This window comes from Melospiza georgiana, chromosome 5 (assembly GCF_028018845.1).
Source record: "Melospiza georgiana isolate bMelGeo1 chromosome 5, bMelGeo1.pri, whole genome shotgun sequence".
NCBI lineage: Eukaryota > Metazoa > Chordata > Aves > Passeriformes > Passerellidae > Melospiza > Melospiza georgiana.
Window position 1 is genome coordinate 66923414 of NC_080434.1, and position 20683 is coordinate 66944096.

The following is a 20683-nucleotide window of genomic DNA, read 5'->3' on the forward strand; positions in this document are numbered from 1 at the left end:
TGACAGATTTTGGGTGCATCATTATCCTTGCTGTGCATGGTTGAGAGAAATAAGGATCCCCATGCAGGGAAATATTAACAATACTTTACCAACCCTCATCTCTTTCGGGATTGTTCAGCCTGAAAAATAAAAAGGTTTTGGGTTGACCTAATTGTAGCCTTTCAGTACCTGAAGGGCCCACCAGGAAAGATGGAGAGAGATTTTAAAAGGGCCTGGAGGGACAGGAGCCAGGGAATGGCTCCCACTGCCAGAGGGCAGGGCTGGATGGGATATTGGGAATTGGGAATTGTTCCCTGCAGGATGGGCAGGCTCTGGCACAGAGTGCCCACAGCAGCTGTGGCTGCCCCTGGATCCCTGGCAGTGCCCAAGGCCAGGTTGGACATTGGGACTGGGAGCAGCCTGGGACAATGGGAGGTGTCCTTGCTCCCTGCAGGGTATGAGATGAACTTTAAGGTCCCTCCCAATCCAAAGATTCCATGATTCTGATTGTTTCCTGGGCAGGTTGACAATGGAAGGAAGGAGGCTCAGGGCTACATCCTATCCCAGCTCTCTGTGCTGTGGAACCAGGAGAGCAAAGAGGAGCAAGATGTGTGACCTTGAGGACCAAAATAAAAATTCCAAGGAAAGGGAAGATTGTGCCCACAGGGACGCATAATGAGAGTTTCTGCTGCACACTCAGGGTTCATTAGTTGGAAAGGGCAGAGGAGGAGAGAGGGTCTTGCCTGGGGCTGAGAGATGAGCTAAATTCCTCTCCAAGTCCCTTCAGTTCTGTGACTGAGAGCTATATAATGAACAGCTTCTGTTTCTTTCTATTTTATGACATGCAGGAGACTCAGGGTGATTTGGGTACCACAACAGAGGCCCTGTCAGAGCCTGAAATGCCTCTCTGGTGGTCGAAAACGAGGAGCAGAGAGGGGCACTTGGAGAACTGGAGGAGGCAGTACTTGTGTTCAGGGAAGGAATTCAGAGTATTGCTCTTCCAGTTGATCCAAAAGAGGGCTGAGATCCAAAAGAGGGCTGAGCTGTAAAGCAGGTTAAAGGCCAGGGAGAGGGTTAAGGCACAGAAGAACGTGAGGCAGATGAATAAATTGAAGTGTGAACGATTTGAGGTTAAAAGAAAGTTTCTGGTGGCAGAGTGATTAAAACTCTGCCACCACTCTCTGGTGAGATCCAGACCAGGGGATCTGGAAAGGTCTCTCAGAGGTGATGCAACAGGCTGAAAGTGTAACTGCTCCTAAAGCAGAGAATTGTGCTTTTATGTGCTATTGCCTGTGTTAGTGGAGGGCTGGATTTGGTGACCCCTGGGATGGATTTTCCAGCCTCCTGTTTCTGCAGGTTGGCTGGAGGATGATGAATGTGTTGCTGAGCATCCTCATGGGTTGGGAGGGACTCTAAAGGTCACCTTTCCATCCATGGTCTGCCATGGGCAGGAACACCTGCCACTGTCCCAGGCTGCTCCCAGCCCCAATGTCCAGCCTGGCCTTGGGCACTGCCAGGGATCCAGGGGCAGCCACAGCAAATCTGGCAATTCCAGCCCAGCCCCTGCCCACCCTCCCAGCCAGCAATTCCTTGCCAAGATCCCAGCCCAATCTGCCCTTTCCCAGTGGGAGCCATTCCCTGGCTCCTGTCCCTCTGTCCCTTGTCCCCAGTCCCTCTGCAGCTCTCCTGGAGCCCCTGCAGGCCCTGCCAGGGGCTCTGAGCTCTGCCTGGAGCCTTCCCTTCTCCAGGGGAACATTCCCAGCTCTGCCAGCCTGGCTCCAGAGCAGAGGGGCTCCAGCCCTGCAGCAGCTCCATGGCCGTTAATCCATTGAAAACAAATACATTAAAAAGTATTAAAAAATACAGTCTATTATTCAGTTGCTCCTTCACTGTCTTCCCTCCATCATTTCCCTGTGTGGTCCTTGCTGCCCATTCTGCTCAGTGCTGAGGGTGAGCACAAGAGCTCTCTGTAACCCCAGTGCCATCCTCCAAGCTCTGGAATTCAGCAGAACTGCTTCATTAACAGTAGAATAAGTAAAATACTTGAGTCTGTCCAAAAGAAAGTCAGCTTTGTGCTGGGTTCTTGCTCCCCCCATAAGGCAGAGGTCCGTGGGCTCTATTGCTGCAGTTCCTTCTCCAATCTCCCTCCATTGCCTCTGGCAGTTGAGTCTCTGGGTTCCAGCACCAGGGTGTGCTTGTTTCCTTCTGGGAAAAGCTTTACTCTGAGTTGAGTCCCTTTGTTGGGGGTGGGGAGGTGAAGAATCCTGCTGTCATAAAGCAGGCAGGCAGCAGCTTCCATCATCCAGCCTGTGCAGCATGTATTTATCTGCCTGGCACAGACCAGCAAACACTGCTGCAATCGTTGCAGTAAATGGGAGATATGGAAAGTTTTAAGTTTCATTTTGCTTGCTGTTGTCTCCTTTTGTCTCTTTTATTGAGCAGCAGTAATTTAACAGCATGTTTGACTCCTGTTCAGGCTTTTTCATGGCTTGCATTGCATTGAGTTTCTGTTGAATATTTGAGTGCTATGATGTTTGATGCCTGTTGGAAAAAGAACTAATTATTTCATTAACAGCCGAGTGGAATTTGTCCATACTAAACAAGAAAACAGAAAGCACTGAGTGTATTGGGTAAAATAGTGTTTCTCAGCTTTTTTAGCTGGTGTGGAACAAAAGAAGAAACTCTCCTGAACCTGTACTCATTGGTGAACACTTGCATGCTAATCTGACTGTTATTGCAGCCCACAGTAGCACTGATCCTGTGTACCTGTGTGTGGGGTTGGGGCCCAGCTGAGAACATACTTTAATTTCTGGGCTGGGCTGTTGCATTTTGGCTTTCTAATGACATACTGAAGCTGGCTGTTGATCATTCAGGTAAAATCTTCACAAGAGTGCAGTGGGAGGTGGTCACAGACACTGAGGGTCAGCAAGGGATCCAGTCCTCTGCTCCTCCAGGGAGAAAGCTATCTGTCTATTATACATTAGAATCACAGATGGAAGGGGCCCTTAAAGCCCATCTAATTCCCCCGCTATGGACAAGGACACCTTCCACTAGACCAGGTTGCTTCAAGCTCCATCCAGCCTGGCCTTGAACACTTATTTTTGTTCTTGGGAAAATGTTCTTTACTGTGTTAATGCACAGAGTGCTGTTGAGGGGGTACATGGACTTAAATTGTGGAAATAGAATTTGGAGTATCGAGTGGCCGTGGTGGTGCGTGCTGATATCAGTGACAGGCTGCTGATGGGGTCGATGGAACAAACCCTCAGTCCTGATGATTACATAAGCTGCTCCTTTGTTATTGAATTTAGGGAGAAATATAAGCCTTGTGTAGTGCTGGACTTTTTAATAGCCTGATTTTTATTAAGTGAATGTGTTTTCTTGTGATGACTCGTGTTTTGATTGTTGCTGACAGTGGTTTTAGCTTTGCTGGCTGTGTGCTGGAAATCTGCCCAGCACAGCAGTGTGGTTCATGGTGGTTCATGCCCTGGGGCTTGTAGGAGCTGGAGGAGTGATGCAGGGGGAGGAGGGAGGGTGTAACACGCTGTTTAACATTTGTTTTCCCCGCTGTTTCCCCTGCTGCAGACTGTACCAAAGCCCATCGCGCTGGAGCCCTGCTTTGGGAACAAAGCAGCCGTTCTCTCCGTCTTCGTGAGGCTGCCTCGAGGGCTCGGGGGTATTCCACCACCAGGACAGTCAGGTGAGCATTGCTGTTGTCTCTGGTGCCTTGGCATTAACTCTGGACTCCTTCCCCAGCCTTACAGTTCACCTTTCCTGGTCCCACAGAAGCTGCCACAATTCAGCTTGGGATGTGCTCGAGGTTTTTTAGGCTCCCTGGTCTGGGCCCTGCTGGCTCCCAACATGAGTTCTGAGTTAATTACTAAGGTCAATTGATGGATGAACATATGATATTGGACTATGCTTTAATTAACAGCTGGGTGGGGGAAAGAGGGATCAGGTACAGCCATGTTTGCAGTAGTTACTTGTGAAGGTAACTTGTCACTTGGCCTATCCAATTTAGTTCCCAACTCCATTTGCAGGGGAACATCAACTCACAGAATCATGGAAAGATTTGAGTTTGAAGGGACCTTAAAGATCATCCAGTTCCACCCCCTGCCATGGGCAGGGACACCTTCCTCTATCCCAAATTGCTGCAAACCACAGAGCAGCCACAGAGCAACTTGTGCCAGGGCCTCCCCCACCTCACTAGAAGAATATCCCATCTAACCCTGTCTGCTATCAGTCTGAAACCATTCCCCCTTGTCCTGTCACTACAAGTCCTTTCAGAGCATCTCTGCCCTCCTCTTAGGAGCTCTGGACAAAGAGCTTTTCCCCACCCAGCCTTGTTCTCAACCCCTTCAGACCCAAACCTGGTGTCAGGGCACTTGGTCATCATCTCCTGGGCAGTGTGTGATTTAACTGGGGTTCCCCAGTGCCCAGTGAGCTTGGTGAAGCAAAGGCTTTGGAAAAAGAGTTAGCAGGGTTTGAATTGGATGGTTTGTTGTTGAGCTGGATTGAGCTAGGTCCCAGATGTGGTTTGTCTGTGAATAGAGCAGGGAGGCCCTGGTACAGGGCACCCAGAGCAGCTGTGGCTGCCCCATCTCTAGAATCTTCCAGGCCAGGCTGGACAGGGCTTGGAGCACCCTGGGATAGTGGGAGGTGTCCCTGCCCATGGCAGGGGGTGGAACTGGATGGGCTTTAGGGGGCCTTTGAACCCAAACCATTCCATGACTCCCTGATCTGCCATGAGGAGGTTGCAGAGGTGATGTATCCATGGGAAGGGCAGTGAAACCTCGGTCCACTTCTGCTTTCAAGTTTATTGTAGTCCATCTGCTGATGCAGGGAAAGACACCTTCAATGTTAAGGATTGAGGCTTCCACATTTAGAGTTTTACATCCACTAATACCCACCCTTATTGCTTCTTTTCCTCCTGCTGTTGCTTCTAATTAAACATGCAGTATTTCATCTCCTTTCAGAATATTGGCTGGAGTTTAATTCTTGGGCCACAACACTTTTCTAGTTTATTAAAAAATTCTACATCCTTTGTGGCCTGGAGGGGTTTTCTGAGCTCTTTCTGCAGGTTTGTTGCTGTGGCTGTTGTGTGATGTGTGTTCTGTGCCAGGTCTCGCCGTGGCCAGCGCTCTGGTGGACATTTCACAACAGATGCCAATTGCCTACAAAGAGAAGTCGGGCGCCGTCCGGAATCGGAAGCAGCAGCCCCCTGCACAGCCAGGAACCTGTATTTGATGCATGGACATCAGAAACTGTCTAGGGTTTTAAACACAATGGAAAAGTAATACCAAGGAGGAGGAAGATTTCCAAGTCGTGTCCCAAGAGACTAGAAGCACCCGGAAAAAACCACAACTTCCTTGAACCCAGTTTTTTTCTCTCATCTACGTGCTAGTTGGCTTTATTTGACAACTGCTCCACTTAAGTTTTACTGACACATGGCTTCAGATTGCTCCTTTGTTTTCTTCAAGTTTAAAGCAGAATGGTTTCGTTGCAGGTGCGGTGAGGTTCGGCGCCGCCACTCCTGGTCAGTGTAAATACAACAGTAGTCCAATGAATGACACTCAGGTTTCTACATGGAAAGTGCTTTGTAGTTCATGTATTTATCAAACTGTACAAAAAGAAAAAGATCCAGTGTTTACAGGTGTCAGCTCTCAACACATAAACACTACTATTAATCTTCAAAGCATCTTCATTCTTTGTTTTCATTTAATATTTAATTGTTCCCTCATTATTTCAGTGGAACTCTCTTCCAGGCACAGCCTTTTTGTAGTCATCATGGTCCAGGAATGCAAAAGCTGGGATGGTTTAAAGGTTGATGTTGCTCAGACCACATAAAATAACTGGAAAGTTGGATGTTGCTTTGGAAAGACTCAGTGTTTACATAGTCTTAACCTGCTTGGAGTACACCACACACAAGTGCCTAGACGTGAACAGATCTAGGGAGTGAGGAGACTGCTACACACGCTGCTTTTTAACATAACTAAATTCCTTTGAAGGTATGTATACTCACATCTAGAGTCACCCAAGGCACTCTGTGTCCTCTGTCCCATGCAGTCAGAGGAAAATTGCATTTTCCTGACCAACCAAATACTCACCCAGGTGCAAATACCTGCAAGTCACGTAGAGTTTCAGTATCCCATAAGAAAACTCCCGGTTTCACCAGCATTTTCATAGAAGCAGTCTGTGTTCCAGGTCAGACACATCACATTTTTCTGATTTTGGCCTCTTTCCTCCCCCTTCCCTCCTGCCATCCTCTGGATGAGAGCTGAGCTTGGAGGCATTGCTCCCCAGTGGTTGTGGTTTGCTCCATCTTCTTACAGGGTGTAAAAAGCAACGCTCCAGGTGCCAGGGCACTTGAGGATGAAGTTAAAAAAAAACTTCAAATAAAAATCAGGCAGAGCAGCTTTGTTTTGCCACACGTTTGAGTTCTCCACAATGACATCCTGGTATTTCCTGTGTAGCTTGAGCTCTGTTAGAGGTTGAAGAAGTCGCTGGTTGGTGAAAGGATGAGACTTGCAAACAGCAAAGAGAAGGTTTGGTGTTCAAGGGGTGCATCAAACCAGCTGAACTGCTCTGCCAAGCTGGGATTGTGGTTTGAGGCTCCAGGTTGGACTGAGGCACCCATCTGTGTGTGGTGGTGTCCAGTGTGTCCCCACAGGGCCTGGGGGGGCTGCAGTGGTGGGAAGGTGTCAGTGAAGGCTCCACATGAGGGCTGTGATTATGGCTCTGTCAGTCATCGTGGGTCACCCAGGTCACTGAGCTGCTGTGGAGGACATCTGATATTTAATAATGGAGAAGTAACACATGAAGGGAAGTGCTCTTGGGTCTGGCCAGGCAGCACCTTTCCAAACTGAAACCCAAATAACTGCTCCTGTTTTGTGCGTGTTCTGGTGATCAGTCACATGTCAGCCATTCATTTCTGGGGTGTTTTTTTCCTAACCATGTATTTTGAAGAAGCTCTTTGGAGCCTGGCAGCATTGCAATAAAGAGGTGAATTGCTGTATGTGTCCAGACAGTGGTGATGGGAACAGCCTGATGGCTTAAGGACTGTGGTGGATGATAATTCTGATTTAATGTGTCATTCAACAAGTGCAATGGGACTGCAAAAAAATATTGGGACTGCAGAAAAATATTGGGAAAAATGCATTATATATAAAAATATATATAGATGCATCTGTTTCTAAACTAGAAGTTTCAGTGCTCTGTGGGAAGAAGGAATTATGATCAGAAAAGGGTTGAGATTTGTCTTAGAATGAAGGGATTTAGGCAATTTAAGTTTTACCTGATGCACGGATTACCTCAGACAGATTCATCTCCTGATAATATTTTCTAACTTGCTCAGTGATAGGGTTAATCTGAACTGGAGAAATAAGACTGGACTAAAATCCCTCCCCTGTTACTGTGTATTTTCAGCCACGATGCACATCCTGATGTTTGCAGATTTCTTCTTGCTGTTTTTGGGAGGAGAGCTGCCAGCCCAGATGATGAAAGCCCCTGTGCTTGGATTTCCCTCTTCAGGACAGCTCTTGGGCAGGTGCTTAAAGTTGTTGGGTTTTCCTGATCACAAACAGCTTTCAGGACTGTAGGCCTGGAGGGGTGACAGATTTTTACATTAATAAAAAGACAAAAATACAGAGTTTGGGACGTTTTCTCAGTCCTGGAGAGCTGGGCTGTCTGGTCTGCAAAGCCTGCAGTGTGCCAGGAGTGTGGCCAAAATGAGGTGTCAGATACTGAAAAAATGAGCAAAAACGATCAAAGTCAAGGTGTATCAGAACCAAAAAATGTGAATAGAGCAACAAGAGTTACATAACTAAAAGGACCTGGCTCCTTTAGGATGTAGCTCTACCCTGCATCTGATCTCCATCCTGATGAGGGAGAAGAGAATTCTCATACATAGCTCTGCTGCAGTTTCATCCCAGCTTAGAGGTAAACAGGGAAAAACATGGGAAGGGCTCGGGGAAGGAGGAATTGCTGGCAGTTTATCACCAGGCCAGTATCAGAAGTGAAGGAATTTTGGGTTTATTTCATTTGGAGGAGAGATGGGGGAGAAAGAACAACCTTATTTCATGGGAGAATCTGTAAATAAATGACAAATGGCACACAGATTTTGCACTTGTACATAAACTCTACAGTAACGTGCAGAACATGGAGAGATTTAAAGTGTACATAAACCAGAAAAAATATTGAATGTATTTTTGATGATTTTAAATTATGTATGAGTTTTGTCTTAATAACTCCTTCATCTGATCAGTAGTAGATAACTTTCCAGAGCTTTAAACACCGGATTATATCGTGATATCTTGCAAAGCAGGGATGCATAACTTGACTTTTGTGTGTTCAAATGTATTTCACTTAAATGTAGAAACCAAGTTAAATAATGGTTTTTCCATTTGAAAGGGGGAAAAGCAACATTTGAATACAAGTAATAAAGGTCCTTAAAGTGGTCACTACATGGAGGATTAAATCAGTAGTTTAAGGCCTTTGTTACTAAAATTGTGGCAGTGTTTCCATTCAAAATCACTATTTTCAGGCTGAAAATTCAGCGTTTGACATCTCGACCCTCAGAAGATTTTTATTCTCTGAGAGGAGCCTCTAAAACAATTAGAAATGAAATTTCAGAACTGTTGGGGCCCTTTTCTTCGAGAAAACAATGGTGCCAGTGGATCTCCAAATAACACCTTTTTTTTAAATTCACCATTTTCCATGGTTTTTAGCCCAGAATTTTCTCTGGGCAGGTGTAGCATGACCTTGAAACTCTCTGGCTCAATATTTTGGATACAAGAATATTTATGAGACACAACTTTTCAGTTGTTACTATCACTTTCCCCGGGCTTAAAACGCACTGTAGTGAAATTACCAAAATAAAGCTACTTATGATGGGAAATGCCTGTGATGAACATCAAGCCATGGCATGTAATGTCCCAAATTCAGTGGTGTGGAACCACGGACAGCCTCTGCCGGCAGATCCACCCTCCTGAGGGTGCTTTGTGTCCTCCTTGGAGCGTGCCCAGGAGCTCCAGCTCTGTGCAGGAACGTGCCCCAGGTGCCCAGGCCCTGCTGGGCTTTGTGGGGCGCTGCAAATGGCACTGAGCCTGCTGGCCCTGCAGGAGCTGAAAGGAGCCTTTGAGGCTGAAACCAACCCTGGGGCCTTTTCCATACCCCTGGGGCTCCAGTGCCATGGGGTGGGCTGCCCCCCTTCCTTTGCTGCTCCAGCTGTTCCAGCTGCTTTTCCTTCTCCAGGAGACCCTGAGCTGGGGGCAGGCACCAGCTGCATCCAGAGCCCTCAGCCCCTTCCCACAGGAAACTGGGATTTATTGATAATTGCCTGGATTTATTGATATTAACTGGGATTTATTGATAATTACTGGGATTTATTGATATTACCTGGGATTTATTGATATTAAGCTCTGTGTAAGACAGCAGCCAGCAGGCTCTGCGTGCCCAGGGCAGCCCCTGAGCCCCTCCCGGGTTTCTCCATCTGGGAACACCCAGGGGAGGAGAAGGGGCTGCCCTGGCAGAGCCCCTGGAGCTGCAGGACAGGGGACAGGGCTGGGCTGGGCTGGGACGGGAGGGAAGGGATGGCTCGGGGTGTGCGCCTCAGTTTTGGGTGTGTTCTTTGCAATTTTAGACAAATTCCTGCTTTTTCTGATGGTAGCTGCTGAAACAAGCTGAGTTTCCGTGGCAGGACTACTACAGTATGTGTATCTGCTGATTTTCTCTGCATCAGGGCAGGTTTTGTTCAGTCTGTTTCTTTGTTCACACAGACGATTTGTGTGCGTCTTCCAGGTACTAGAATTCTTTAGACATTTCCTCTCCATTTAGTATTGATTCCACAAACCTCACCAGTAGAAAAAAAGAGAAAAATAACAATTGTCGCAGAGTGTATCACATGTCAGTCCATTTAAAAAAAAAAAGAAAAAAAGAAAAAAAAAAGAGTTTTATATTACTCTGAAATTTGTGCACAATAAATGTTCTTTAAACTAAGATCCTTGAATTAATTGTATTCTGGATTTTTTTCCCTCTTTGTTCTGTAATTATTTATGATTCTTATCTGTGTTCAGACTTGAGCTTAGTTTGTTAATATGTATAATTTAGCATTTATTGCATTCGTATGTAAATAGGAGCAAGTATTGTAAACTATTTCATGGCTGGGGTTGTGGGTGTTATACATACACACATTTAGGATTGCAGTTTTTTGGTATAATTTTTTGTATTGTAAAATAACAGCTAATTTAAAGCCGGAACGAGAAAATTCTTGGGAGGTCTGTGCATTTTAAATACAAATGTGAAGTACATGTATATAAATAAAGGTAAATAATGCAAATCTTTCCTCTGAAATAAAAAGTAGATGATCTGGTTAAAATTTCCCTCTTATATATTTTCTTAGGGGGGTGGGGGGGATAATTCAAAGCGTTTTGAAGGCTTCTGGCTGAGGTGAAGGTGAGTTTCTGTTCTCCTAGGGGGGTGTCAGTGGGCTCCTGGCAGGTGCTGGATTTGGGAGGAGAAAGGAAGGACGTGTCCTCTGGATGGGGGATGGTTGGATGTAATTCAAAGAGTTAAATCTGCAGATTTTAAAGACAGAGACAGTCATTAAATAGGTTCCATTTCTACCCTCAGGTTCACTTTCCCCCAGGTGCCCCTCGGGGGGAAGAACCTTTCCGGACCTCCAGCCTGACCCTGCTCCAGGCGTTCCCTGTCCCTGTCACAGAGAGCAGAAATCAGAGCTGCCCCTCCTGACATAACCCCCACAGAGACATAAAATCTCAGCCCCTTCCCTTCTTATTCTCACTAATAATTCTTGTCCAGTAAATTTCTTGTTTAAATCCAAGTAGGAAAAGCTCTCCCCCATGGAAACTGTATCACCAGTTTTGCTGATGATTTATCAAGTGTTGGCACCAGCTGCTGTTCCAGACGCACACAACAGCTGGAGAGGGAGGCAGAGGTGGCTGCTCCTCTCCCACCCCTGTGCACCAGGACATCTCCCACCACAGGGACTGACCTGTGGTTTGTTGGCTGCTGCAAGGCTCCTGCCCTTCACAAAATCTTGCAGTTTGGTGAAATAACTCTAGTACTAAAGGCTGCCTGTCTCATGGTTATGCAGGCACTGGGGAAGTGACACTATTAGTGACAATAAACATCTTGCTGTGGAAAGATCAGCTGGAATTTTTGACTGACAGACTCTCCACTTTACAAACTACAAAAGCTGCACCAGACTTTCACAAAGCAAAAGTCTTCTGCACATTCCCTAGAATTTTGTGGGGCTTTTCCCCAAAGTTGGGACATCAATTTTGTGGTTACTCTCTCAAGGACTGAGTGGAAGGACTCTGTGTACTTTATAGGTGGTAAGTTCCACTGACTCCTGTTCTCTACTATGCCTTTGCTAGCTTTAATGTATATAGCTATAATATATAACAATATATATTTAATATATAACAATAACCTCAATGGTGTGCACTGTTTTATGTCATGTCTCAGCAGTTCTCTTGGTTTGTACTGTGCAGGAACTGTTCAAGGCCTTTTGTCTGTTACCTCCTGTCTGCTCAGTAAATAACACATTTTATAATAGCCCTAATCAGCAGCCTTAGGATCTCTCGAGCCAGAGGATTGAGGTGCAGGTCACCTAAGCAGAGCTGCTGCCAAGAGCCTGTGCCTGAGGCAGGGCTTGTCTCAAGCTGTCACTTGATCTGTGACACCCCGGCAGCCGCGCTCGAGCCCTGCCGGGACGCAATCCGCTGCTCCCCATTTATTTTTATGTCACTCTCCAACTTTGGAATTAAGCACTGCTGGGATGAAGCAGAGTTGAACCTGACATTTATGAGCCGTGAGGGTTTCAGCCACAGTCGCCTCCAAAGGCTGTTGTGCTGCTTCATTCCATGGCATTAAACGGGGATGCAGGAGCCCAATTCCAGCAATTGCTGCAGAGCTGAGCAGGGGATACCAGGCTGACAGCACAGCGTGGGGTGTCCAGACTTGAAATGAAATGGGCAGGGGGTAGTGGTTTTAGAGCTGCTTTAAATTTATTTTGGACAGCAGGAAAAACCACAGAGGGCTGGAGCCATTTTTCATCCCTGCTCTGATTTTTCTTGTGTTGTAGCAAAGAAAAGAGGCTGGAAGAGAAAGAACATGGAGGTTTTCCAAGGCTTTTGTCCATCCAGGATGATGGTCTTTGTCTTCAGCTGTCATTAATGAATGGTTTTGGGTAAGGAGCCAGAGAGGAATTTCAGGTCCAGTTTTCTTTCCACAAACCTTAAATATCAACCACTCACAGCAAGAAGGGACTTTAAGGCTTTTTAAAAACCAATTTAACTCCCCCAGAAATCCTGGAGTGGAGGCTGGGTGCTGTTTCTTCCCCCAGGAAAAGGTGGGGTTGGGGCAGCTCTTGGGTAGTTCCACGTGGCTGGTTGGTGGCAAATCATCTGCAACATGGCAGAAACACCAACATTCCCTTTTTCACCATTGATGGGAAGAGAGGAGGAAGAGAGTTGTACAAAAGAGCCAGAGCTCCATAGCCAATTGCCATTTGGGAAAAAAGAATTAGCAGATTCTTGAATTTCTCTCTGGGGTTTTTGGTTTCTGAAGTGATCAAGCAGCAAAGCGGGGTTGCAGGGACAGAGTGGTACCACTAAGCTCTTGCCAAAGGCATGACATGGGGGGAGATTTTCTAATGAGGTGAGAGCACCTGCTGGTGATTTTCCTGGCTGGTAATGAAGCTGGACCCAGGTGTCAGCATCACTGGAGGTGGGCTGAGCTCCTCACCTTCCCCATTGCAGGGTGGCTGGGAACAGCAACACATCCCAGACTGTGGCAGAGTCCCAACACCCTTGGCCACAGGATTTGGGGACACCATTGCCACCCTATGGAAGCTCTGAGGTAAGGTACCTGATGTCCTACAGGCACCTCTTCTTGGTGACTCCTGAGGCTCAGTGACAAGCTTGGGGTTTGGGATCTGCACTAGAGAAATCTTCCCCATAAACAAAGAACAAGATCTCAGGGCTCAAACTGCATTGGAATTGATGTTTTTCATTGGCATGTAACGGGGGCAAGGGGGAATGGCTTCCAACTGCTACAGGGCAGGGATGGATGGGACACTGGGAATAAATTCTCCCCTGTGACAGTGTGAGGCCCTGGCACAGGTGCCCAGAGCAGCTGGGGCTGCCCCTGGATCCCTGGCAGTGCCCAAGGCCAGGCTGGACACTGGGGCTGGAGCACTCTGGCATGGTGGGAGGTGTCCCTGCCATGGCAGGGGTGGAATTAAATTGTCTTTACAGCCCCTTCCAACTCAAACTATTCCATGAGTCTATGATCAGCTGCAGGATCAGGCCCTTCCTTCCTCCTCCTCTCTGTGTTCCTGGGCATGAGGTGGGGGGAGACCCTGGGCTGCATGCATCATTCAGAAACCACATCTGCAGGGAATTTAGCCAAAACCACTGACTTGGCCACCCTGGCTCTAGCAAGAAAGACAGCACCTTTCCCCTCTTTATTTCCCTGCTGCTGACAAGAAGACCAGGTGCAACTCCACAAACCTCTGAGGGCGGGGGCTGTTTCTGATCTCCCCCTACCATGGTGAGCAGCAATGCCATGGGAGCATGGGATTTAGTCTGTCCTGGTCCTCATGCTGATCCCTGAATTCAGTTTGGAAGCAGAACTTCACTGGGTAGGTCTGGATTGTGGTGGCTGACCATGAAGTACTGTCTGGATGAGGAATTGGAGCAGAGCACAGACATGTGTGGGGTATCCATCCATCCATCCATCCATCCATCCATCCATCCATCCATCCATCCATCCATCCATCCATCCATCCATCCATCCATCCATCCATCCATCTCACCTGCAGCTGGCTGTTTAGCAGCTCTGCCTTCCAGGCTGCAGCCACAATGAGCCTCCCACAGAGTGACTGGCAGGATTTCCATTGACATGTTCCCTGGGATCCTTGCTCTCACCAGAAATCACTTCCACTTCCCCTTAGAAAAAACCCCACAAAATGACTTGAACATTTTTCATGTCAGAGCTAATTCTGAACTTTTCCCTGTGCAAACATCCACAATTTTTTAGAAATTCAGTGTTTTAATAACCAAAGCAAGATGTCTCCATCCCTACCAGCATTTTAGCACTGTTTGCTTGGAGACAATGTGTGGTAAATTGTTGTTTCTGATTTCTACATCCCCTTGCAGCAGTTGAGCCTCAGCTGCAGGATTTTCTTGTGCTGTGTCTGCAGCCCCAGTGTGATGGGGACTGTGGGTCCTGTCTGCAGGTCTCTCCTCCAAACCCGCTGTGCTGCCCCAGGTGTGTCATGGAAACATGGAATGGTTTGGGCTGGAAGGGACTTTAAACACCATCTGGACTTTAAACACTCTCTTGCCATGGGCAGGGACCCCTTCCATTAGAGCAGGCTGCCCCAAGCTCTGTCTGTCCTGTCCTGAGGCCACACAGGTGAAGTAAGAAAAGGTGAGACCTTTTCTCTGGGAATGTGGAAAAATGACTTCCTATGCTCTTTCCCCGGTGTTTAATGTCTGGGGCTGGAGGAGGGAGTGGTGCTCAGTTTTGTTATGGGCACAGCCAGCACCCCCAAACCATACCCAGACCCAGAGACAGGGAAGAACTGAGGGTCAGCCAAAGCCTCTTCCAGCCATTGGTGCTTCTGCTGCTCCGGAATCTCCTCACCCTAAATCTGGGGTGATTCCCAGGTTTTCTTGGAGCCAGGTGCTCCATGCCAGAGCAGGGCTGCTGCAGCCAGCCCCCGAGCTGAGCCCCACATGCTGTCCCTGTGCAGAGCCTGGGGGTCCCACTGGGGAGTCCTGAGAGCCCCTTGGATGCCAGGACCCCCCTGCAGCTCCTCCAGCCCAGCTCTGGGCGCGGACCCTGCCCGAGCAGCTGCTTGCCAAGGGCCAGGGAAAGCCCCTCAGCCCTGCAGGGCTTCCATAGCATGAAAGCTTCCACAGTCTCAGGTTCAGCAGGCTGGGACCTCCACAGGAATTGTCCTTTGAGTCAGCAAAGCCCAGCCTGGGTGCTGTGGGGAGGAAAAGGGCTTTGAGGAGAGTCCAAGTCCTTCTCTAACCCTCAGGTTCTGCTCCTCAGCTGCGTCCTCAGCTGCGTCCTCAGCTGCTCCATGCACACATGGAGGCAAACATGATTTACGGAAGGAAGAAGCGCAACATTTATGTGTTCAACCTCGAACTCACTTAAGGAACTGACTTGAATTTTATTCATTATTTTTATAAAAATTTATGTATTTGTATTTTCAAATTTTTCCCCTACCCAGAATTGGCAAGAAAGCATTCTATTTACCTCTAATCAAATTTCCTGTGATTTCTTTTTTTTTAAGTTGCCAAGAATAGCTCATGGATGTTCATGGCCTGAGCAGAAGCCTTCCTGGCTGGCATGACCCACCACCCTGCCTTCTCCTCCCTTTCCCTTCCTCCTGTGCCCAGCCCAGGGTGCAACACCAGCCCTTCCCAGTTGTTCCCACTCTGTGGGACACTGGTGACATCCTGGCAGCAGTGGCTCCACAGGCCCCCAACTGCAGGTGCAATTATTCCCATCCCTGCTGTATCTTGCACTGCTTCCCTCCTCCTGTGCTGGCCCCAGCTTTGGGCCAAACCTGCCCAGATTTCTCCCAAACCTTTGCAGGTTTCACCCCCACAGGCTGCACAAACAGCCCCAGGACTGGTGTGGGGACTCGTGTCTCCTTCCCTGATGACACTGGTGTCCCTCCATCTCAGCAGAGATGGTTCTCACCTGACACCTCTCCTTCCTGGGACCCAGGATTGGGGCTGGGGCTGGGAATGGGCAAGGCCCCGAGGCTGCCAGAGCTCCAGGAGCATTGGGACAGCACTGCCAGGGATGCCCAGGGTGGGATTTCAGGGCTTTGGGCAGTGCTGGTGTGGCACTGGGTGATCCCTGTGGGTCCCTTCCAGCTGAGGATACTCTAGGATTCCATGATTCCAGCCAAGCACAGCTCATCTGAGCCCCACCACTCTTCCAGCCCCGAGAGAACATCCCCCAGTTTCTTCCAGCTGCCCTTCCAGCAGAGGAGCAGAGTTCAGCAGCACCCAGGACACGCTGGCGCGGCAGGAGCGAGGGGTCAGGAAAATGCGTGTGTGCTTTATTCATGGATATGTTTGAATATTGACATGTACAGAAAAGGTAAGTACAAGTTTGACCCCTCCCCTCGAGCAGGGGCACACAGGGGTTCCTGCCCCAGCACCATCTCCCACCCCAGGTCTCCCTCCCAGCTCCTGCTCCCGCCTGGACAATGCTGGATGTGACGTGGCAGGACAGGTATAAGTACACACACAATATTTCACAGGCTCTCAGGGCTGCCAAACACTGGGAGAAGTGCTGTGCAGCCAAAAAATAGAGTTCAGTGGCTACAGAAAGTCTGGCTGGTTCTTCAACTGTGGTTTTTTTCTTTATTTTTTCCCATGATTCTTCTTTGTGCTTATGGAACTTGTCAGGAATGGAGTAATTCCTAAAAAAAATTGTCTCCCTTTCTGTCTCTTGGCTCGCTCAGTCTTTTGCCTTTACAAGCAGCTGCTATGACTTCTGTGGTTAATCAAGAGACTTAAAAATGAAGATCCATGGTTCACTTCACAGAATTCAGCAGAGATGGAATTTCATCCAAAAAAATTACTGACTTTTCACAAGGAAAAAGCAGTGGTCTGTGCACACATGTTGGTGGGTGGGAGGAGAGTCATCATGTTCGCTTCCTCCAGCAGAAAGGTTCAAAAGTCATCATTTTTTGCACAGTTTGATTCATGAGCAGGCTTGGAAGGAGAATCAACATTAAATATTGGTGGAAAGAGTAAAATGATCAGAACAAAGCCATGAAAGTTTGGGGAAATTTTTTTTTTGTTAATTCCTGCTCCTTCCTGTTGGGTGAGAGGCTCCTTGCTCTGTGCCTCACTCATTTCATCCCAAAGCATCCCTGAACCCCAAGGAACCCCCGGGAGGGCAGGAGCTGGCCTGGGACAGGGCTTGGAGGACAGGACATGGGAACTGGGGATCTGCAGTGAGACAATTAGCATCTGCAGAGCCTTTAAAGCAGGACAGCCCTGGAGGCCAGGCTGGATGGCTTGGGAAGCCTGGTCTGATGGAAGTGACCCTGCTCATGGCAGGGGGCTGGAACAGGATGAGCTTTAAGGTCCCACCTGAGCCATTTCTTGATCCTGTGATGTAAACCCTGGGGAGATGATGATGTCTGTCATTGAAATCACTAAAGTAGGTGCTGATGTGGGACATGGTACTGGGGTGAGGTAACCTCTGGAGGTCTCCATCCCATCCAGTCCTTGAGTAGGACTCTCCACACCTCTTTTTACAGCATACCAGTCTGAAGGGAGAGGTGAGGCATCCTGACCTCTCTCTGCTGAATGAGAAGGAAATGGCAAAGTGGCATTTCACCATGTGAGAGACACGGGAGTGGGTGCTCCCGGGAGGGAGCTGACACTTGCATCCCCACCCTGTGCAGATGCTGAGCCTGGGCACGACTGAAAGCTGCTGGAGACTGCTTTGAGTGTGGAAAGCAGAGCGTGACTACAGGACTGGAAAGGAACGGGGCAGAAGGGTGCAATTCCCAGCATGACCTCGTGGTGCTGAGGTAGTTCCTTGCCTTGGAGGGCTGAGCAGTCAGGGTTTCACCCCTCTCCACTGCAGCTGAGAGGGCACAAGCTTTGTGTCACTCGGCCTCTCAGGAGACACTGCTGTCCTAGGCAAAGGGGAGACCTTCACAGCAGCTCTGTGCATGTCTGGGGTCACTTTGAAAGGATTTCCTGCCTGCAGCTCTCCCTCCTGGTCTGCTTTCCTGGTCACAGTGAGCCTCTTGGCCATGAAGTTCTCACACACAGCCTTTGGCTCAGGGTGTGACTTTCACCCTGCACACAAGCCCTGGAGCTTGGTGTCTCCTTTGCACAGCCCTGAAAACCAGGTGCTACAGCCCTGAGCACCTCAGGGAGCAGCACTGTGGACAGGATGCAGCAGGAGGAGAATTTCTGCTCATGTCAGACACATCCACAGGTGTTCAGCTGAAAACCAGAGTGGTTTCTTGTAGGAGCAAGAGCCAAGGAAGTTGCTCAGTTTCTTAGAAAATCTGAAGCAATAAGCAATGGGAGAGGTTTTGCAGGAAATGGGACTACAAAGCAATGGACTTTGCTGTGTCAGATGCTTCCTAAGCCTTTCCATGCATTCAAATGCCAAGGAATTAATGATATTTATTATAGGAATAAATGGACTGCTGCAAAGGCCAGGCCTAAACACACTCAGGGGATTCTGGGGCTATTGCTCTTCCTCCCATGGCACTCAGCCTGGGTAAGCATTTATCCTGGGAAACCTTCTCACTCTTCCTTACCATCTTCTTTCCTGGCTTTAGTAAAGGGCTCAGCCCCCCAGGAGGGCACTGGGACTCCTCAGCTCACCTCCTCAGGAAAGATGGGATGCTCAGGTAGCCCAGGGTCACACACCTGCATAAAGTGCCCCAGGACACCAGAGAGACATTGATCCTCACTTTCCTCCCCTGGGCCCTGGCTGTGGCTCAGAAGAAAGGGTCACTTCAGCATCCCTTGCTTAAATGACATCCTCACTGATAAAACAGGAACAGGCATGAGGCAAAGCCCTTGGCCTGCTCATCTGGACACTGGGGGTTGCCTCTGCCAGTTTTCCAAGGAGGGGAAACTATAGCAATCCAGTCCCTACCCATTATATAATTCATGACTGGCCTTTCTTGGCTGGGTATTTCTGTCTCCAGGGTGGTTTCTAGCAAACCCCTCCTATCCTATCTCTTCCCAGGAAAACAAATGAAATCCCATGGCTGGAGACCCTGTGCCAGTGAGACCAGAGGATAAGCAGGTGAGAGTGGGATGTGTTGGGCTCAGGTCAAACCCTGCCCATGGGCTCACACATTGGCCCCTGATGGAGAAAGGGTAGCTTGGAGTGGGACAATATTGGCCTCTGGTTGTTTGGATGTGGCAAAAATGCCCCAAAACACTGAACAGGACCAGTGGATAGAGGTGTTTGGGTTGGGACACAAAAAATTCAGCCATAAACAAAATGCAACACACATGTTTCTTCCTGATTACCATCAATACAGGACACAGGTTTCCCCAAGAGGGAGGGCCCGAGGGGAGGTGACACTGGGACGTGGATGCTGGTTGCACTCTGGCCATGGTTTTGAGAGGGTGGATAATCCCTGCCAGCCAGTTCAGAGTGTGGTTACTTGGTCCTCCCCAGAGGTGCTTCAGGTTCCTCTCCAGTGAACAAAACCAACCACCTTCCCACCAGTCTTCTGCTTTCTTCAGTCTGAGGGAACCAGGTGTGCTGTCCTTCAGGTCCTGAGGAACCGTGTAGACAGTCTGAACTCCCCATGTCCTGTCAGGAGCCCCTCAGGGTGGGCTTCAGGAAACCTCCTCACAGGTCATCCAGTCACCCATCCATCCACAGTCTTTCCCCTCTTGGCTGGGGCAGGAAAAAGCATTTCCTTTGCAGCTCTCATTTCTTGGATCACGTCTCTCCTTCACCTTTTCCAAGGGAATTGTCCATGGCTTCAGGCCTATCCATAGAGAGCTGGAGAAACAACAACCAAGCTGTGGTGTGGAAAGGTGGCCAGGACCAGGAATGAGCTGGTTGTCAACAACGCTGATCATATAAAATCAAATAAACTGGCAGACAGGTGAGGAGGAGGAAGGGATGCCTAAACACTCACCTCACCTTCCCTTCCCCTCCCTTCTCCCTGCTCTCCTCCTGAAAAAGTTACTGGTCTGGTTGTTGAGCACAGAAACCAACACAGATCGAGTTTCTCAGGGTGAGTGCCAGCCCTCCTCACATCACGGGGAGGCTGAGCACAGCAGGGGCCAGGAGGAGCCACATCTGCAGCAGAGAGGCCGCCCAGCACGGAGGGGCTGCTGGGCTGGAGGTGCCTGAGGACAAACGAGTGGAGCCACGCAGGAGCCTCTCCTCTCCAGCCACCTGAGGAGAAAGGAGACAGCGTGGGGTGAGCTCTGTGCCTCTTCATGGAATCATGAAATGGTTTGGGTTGGAAGGGACCTTAAAGACCATCCAATTCCAACCCCCTGCCCTGGGACCTTCCACCATCCCAGGTTGTCCCAAGCCCTGTCCAGCCTGGCCTGGAACAGCTTCCCAGGACAGCCACAGCTTCTCTGGGCATCCTGTGCTAGGACCTCCCCTTCCTCACAGCCAAGAATTCAGTCCCAATATCCCATCTAACCCTGCCCTCTGGCAGTGGGAAGCCATTCCCCTTGTCCTAGCATTCCAGCCCTTGTCCCCAGTCCCTCTCCAGCTCTCTTGGAGCCCCTTCAGGCCCTGGAAGGCCACAATTACGTCGCCCTGAAGCTTCTCCTCTCCAGACTGAACAATTCCAATTCTCCATTTTTCCTCACAGGAGAGGGGCTCCATGTCTCTAATCAAACTGGTGTCCCTCCTTGGTGCCTCAGAGGATTTGGGGCTCAGGGGCTGTGCAGCCCCAGGTATGTGCATGTGCAGAGGGGCCAGTGCTGATTTCAGCGCCCAAACTCTGGCCTGGAGGTCAGCACAGCTCTTCAGCTGTTGGTGGTGCCACAGCAGCAGAGCCATTTGTGGGCCCAGCACTTGTTTGGACACTGGCTGGAGGTGTCTGAGTGAGGTGGGTGCCTGGATGCCCTCTCAGGTCAGTGGCCATCCACGTATCTTATGGAGCCACTGCTGGCCACTG

General features: G+C 49.0%; 2 protein-coding genes across 3 annotated transcripts in view; one reads left to right on the plus strand and one right to left on the minus strand.

Moving 5' to 3' along the window:
* Window positions 1–10351, plus strand: part of ATRN (attractin) — a 154970-nt gene extending 144619 nt beyond the window's left edge. Inside the window, exons 28-29 of the mRNA XM_058024020.1 lie at window positions 3562–3676; window positions 5099–10351. Coding sequence (XP_057880003.1) covers window positions 3562–3676; window positions 5099–5223 — 240 coding nt within the window. The 3' untranslated portion in view covers window positions 5224–10351. The remainder of the gene's footprint in view (window positions 1–3561; window positions 3677–5098) is intronic.
* An 8672-nt stretch (window positions 10352–19023) lies between these two features.
* Window positions 19024–20683, minus strand: part of LOC131084008 (GDNF family receptor alpha-4) — a 72547-nt gene continuing 70887 nt past the window's right edge. For both annotated transcript variants that reach the window (XM_058025083.1, XM_058025082.1), the window contains exon 8: window positions 19024–19941. In XM_058025083.1, the coding sequence (XP_057881066.1) occupies window positions 19795–19941 (147 nt within the window). In that variant the 3' untranslated portion in view covers window positions 19024–19794. The remainder of the gene's footprint in view (window positions 19942–20683) is intronic.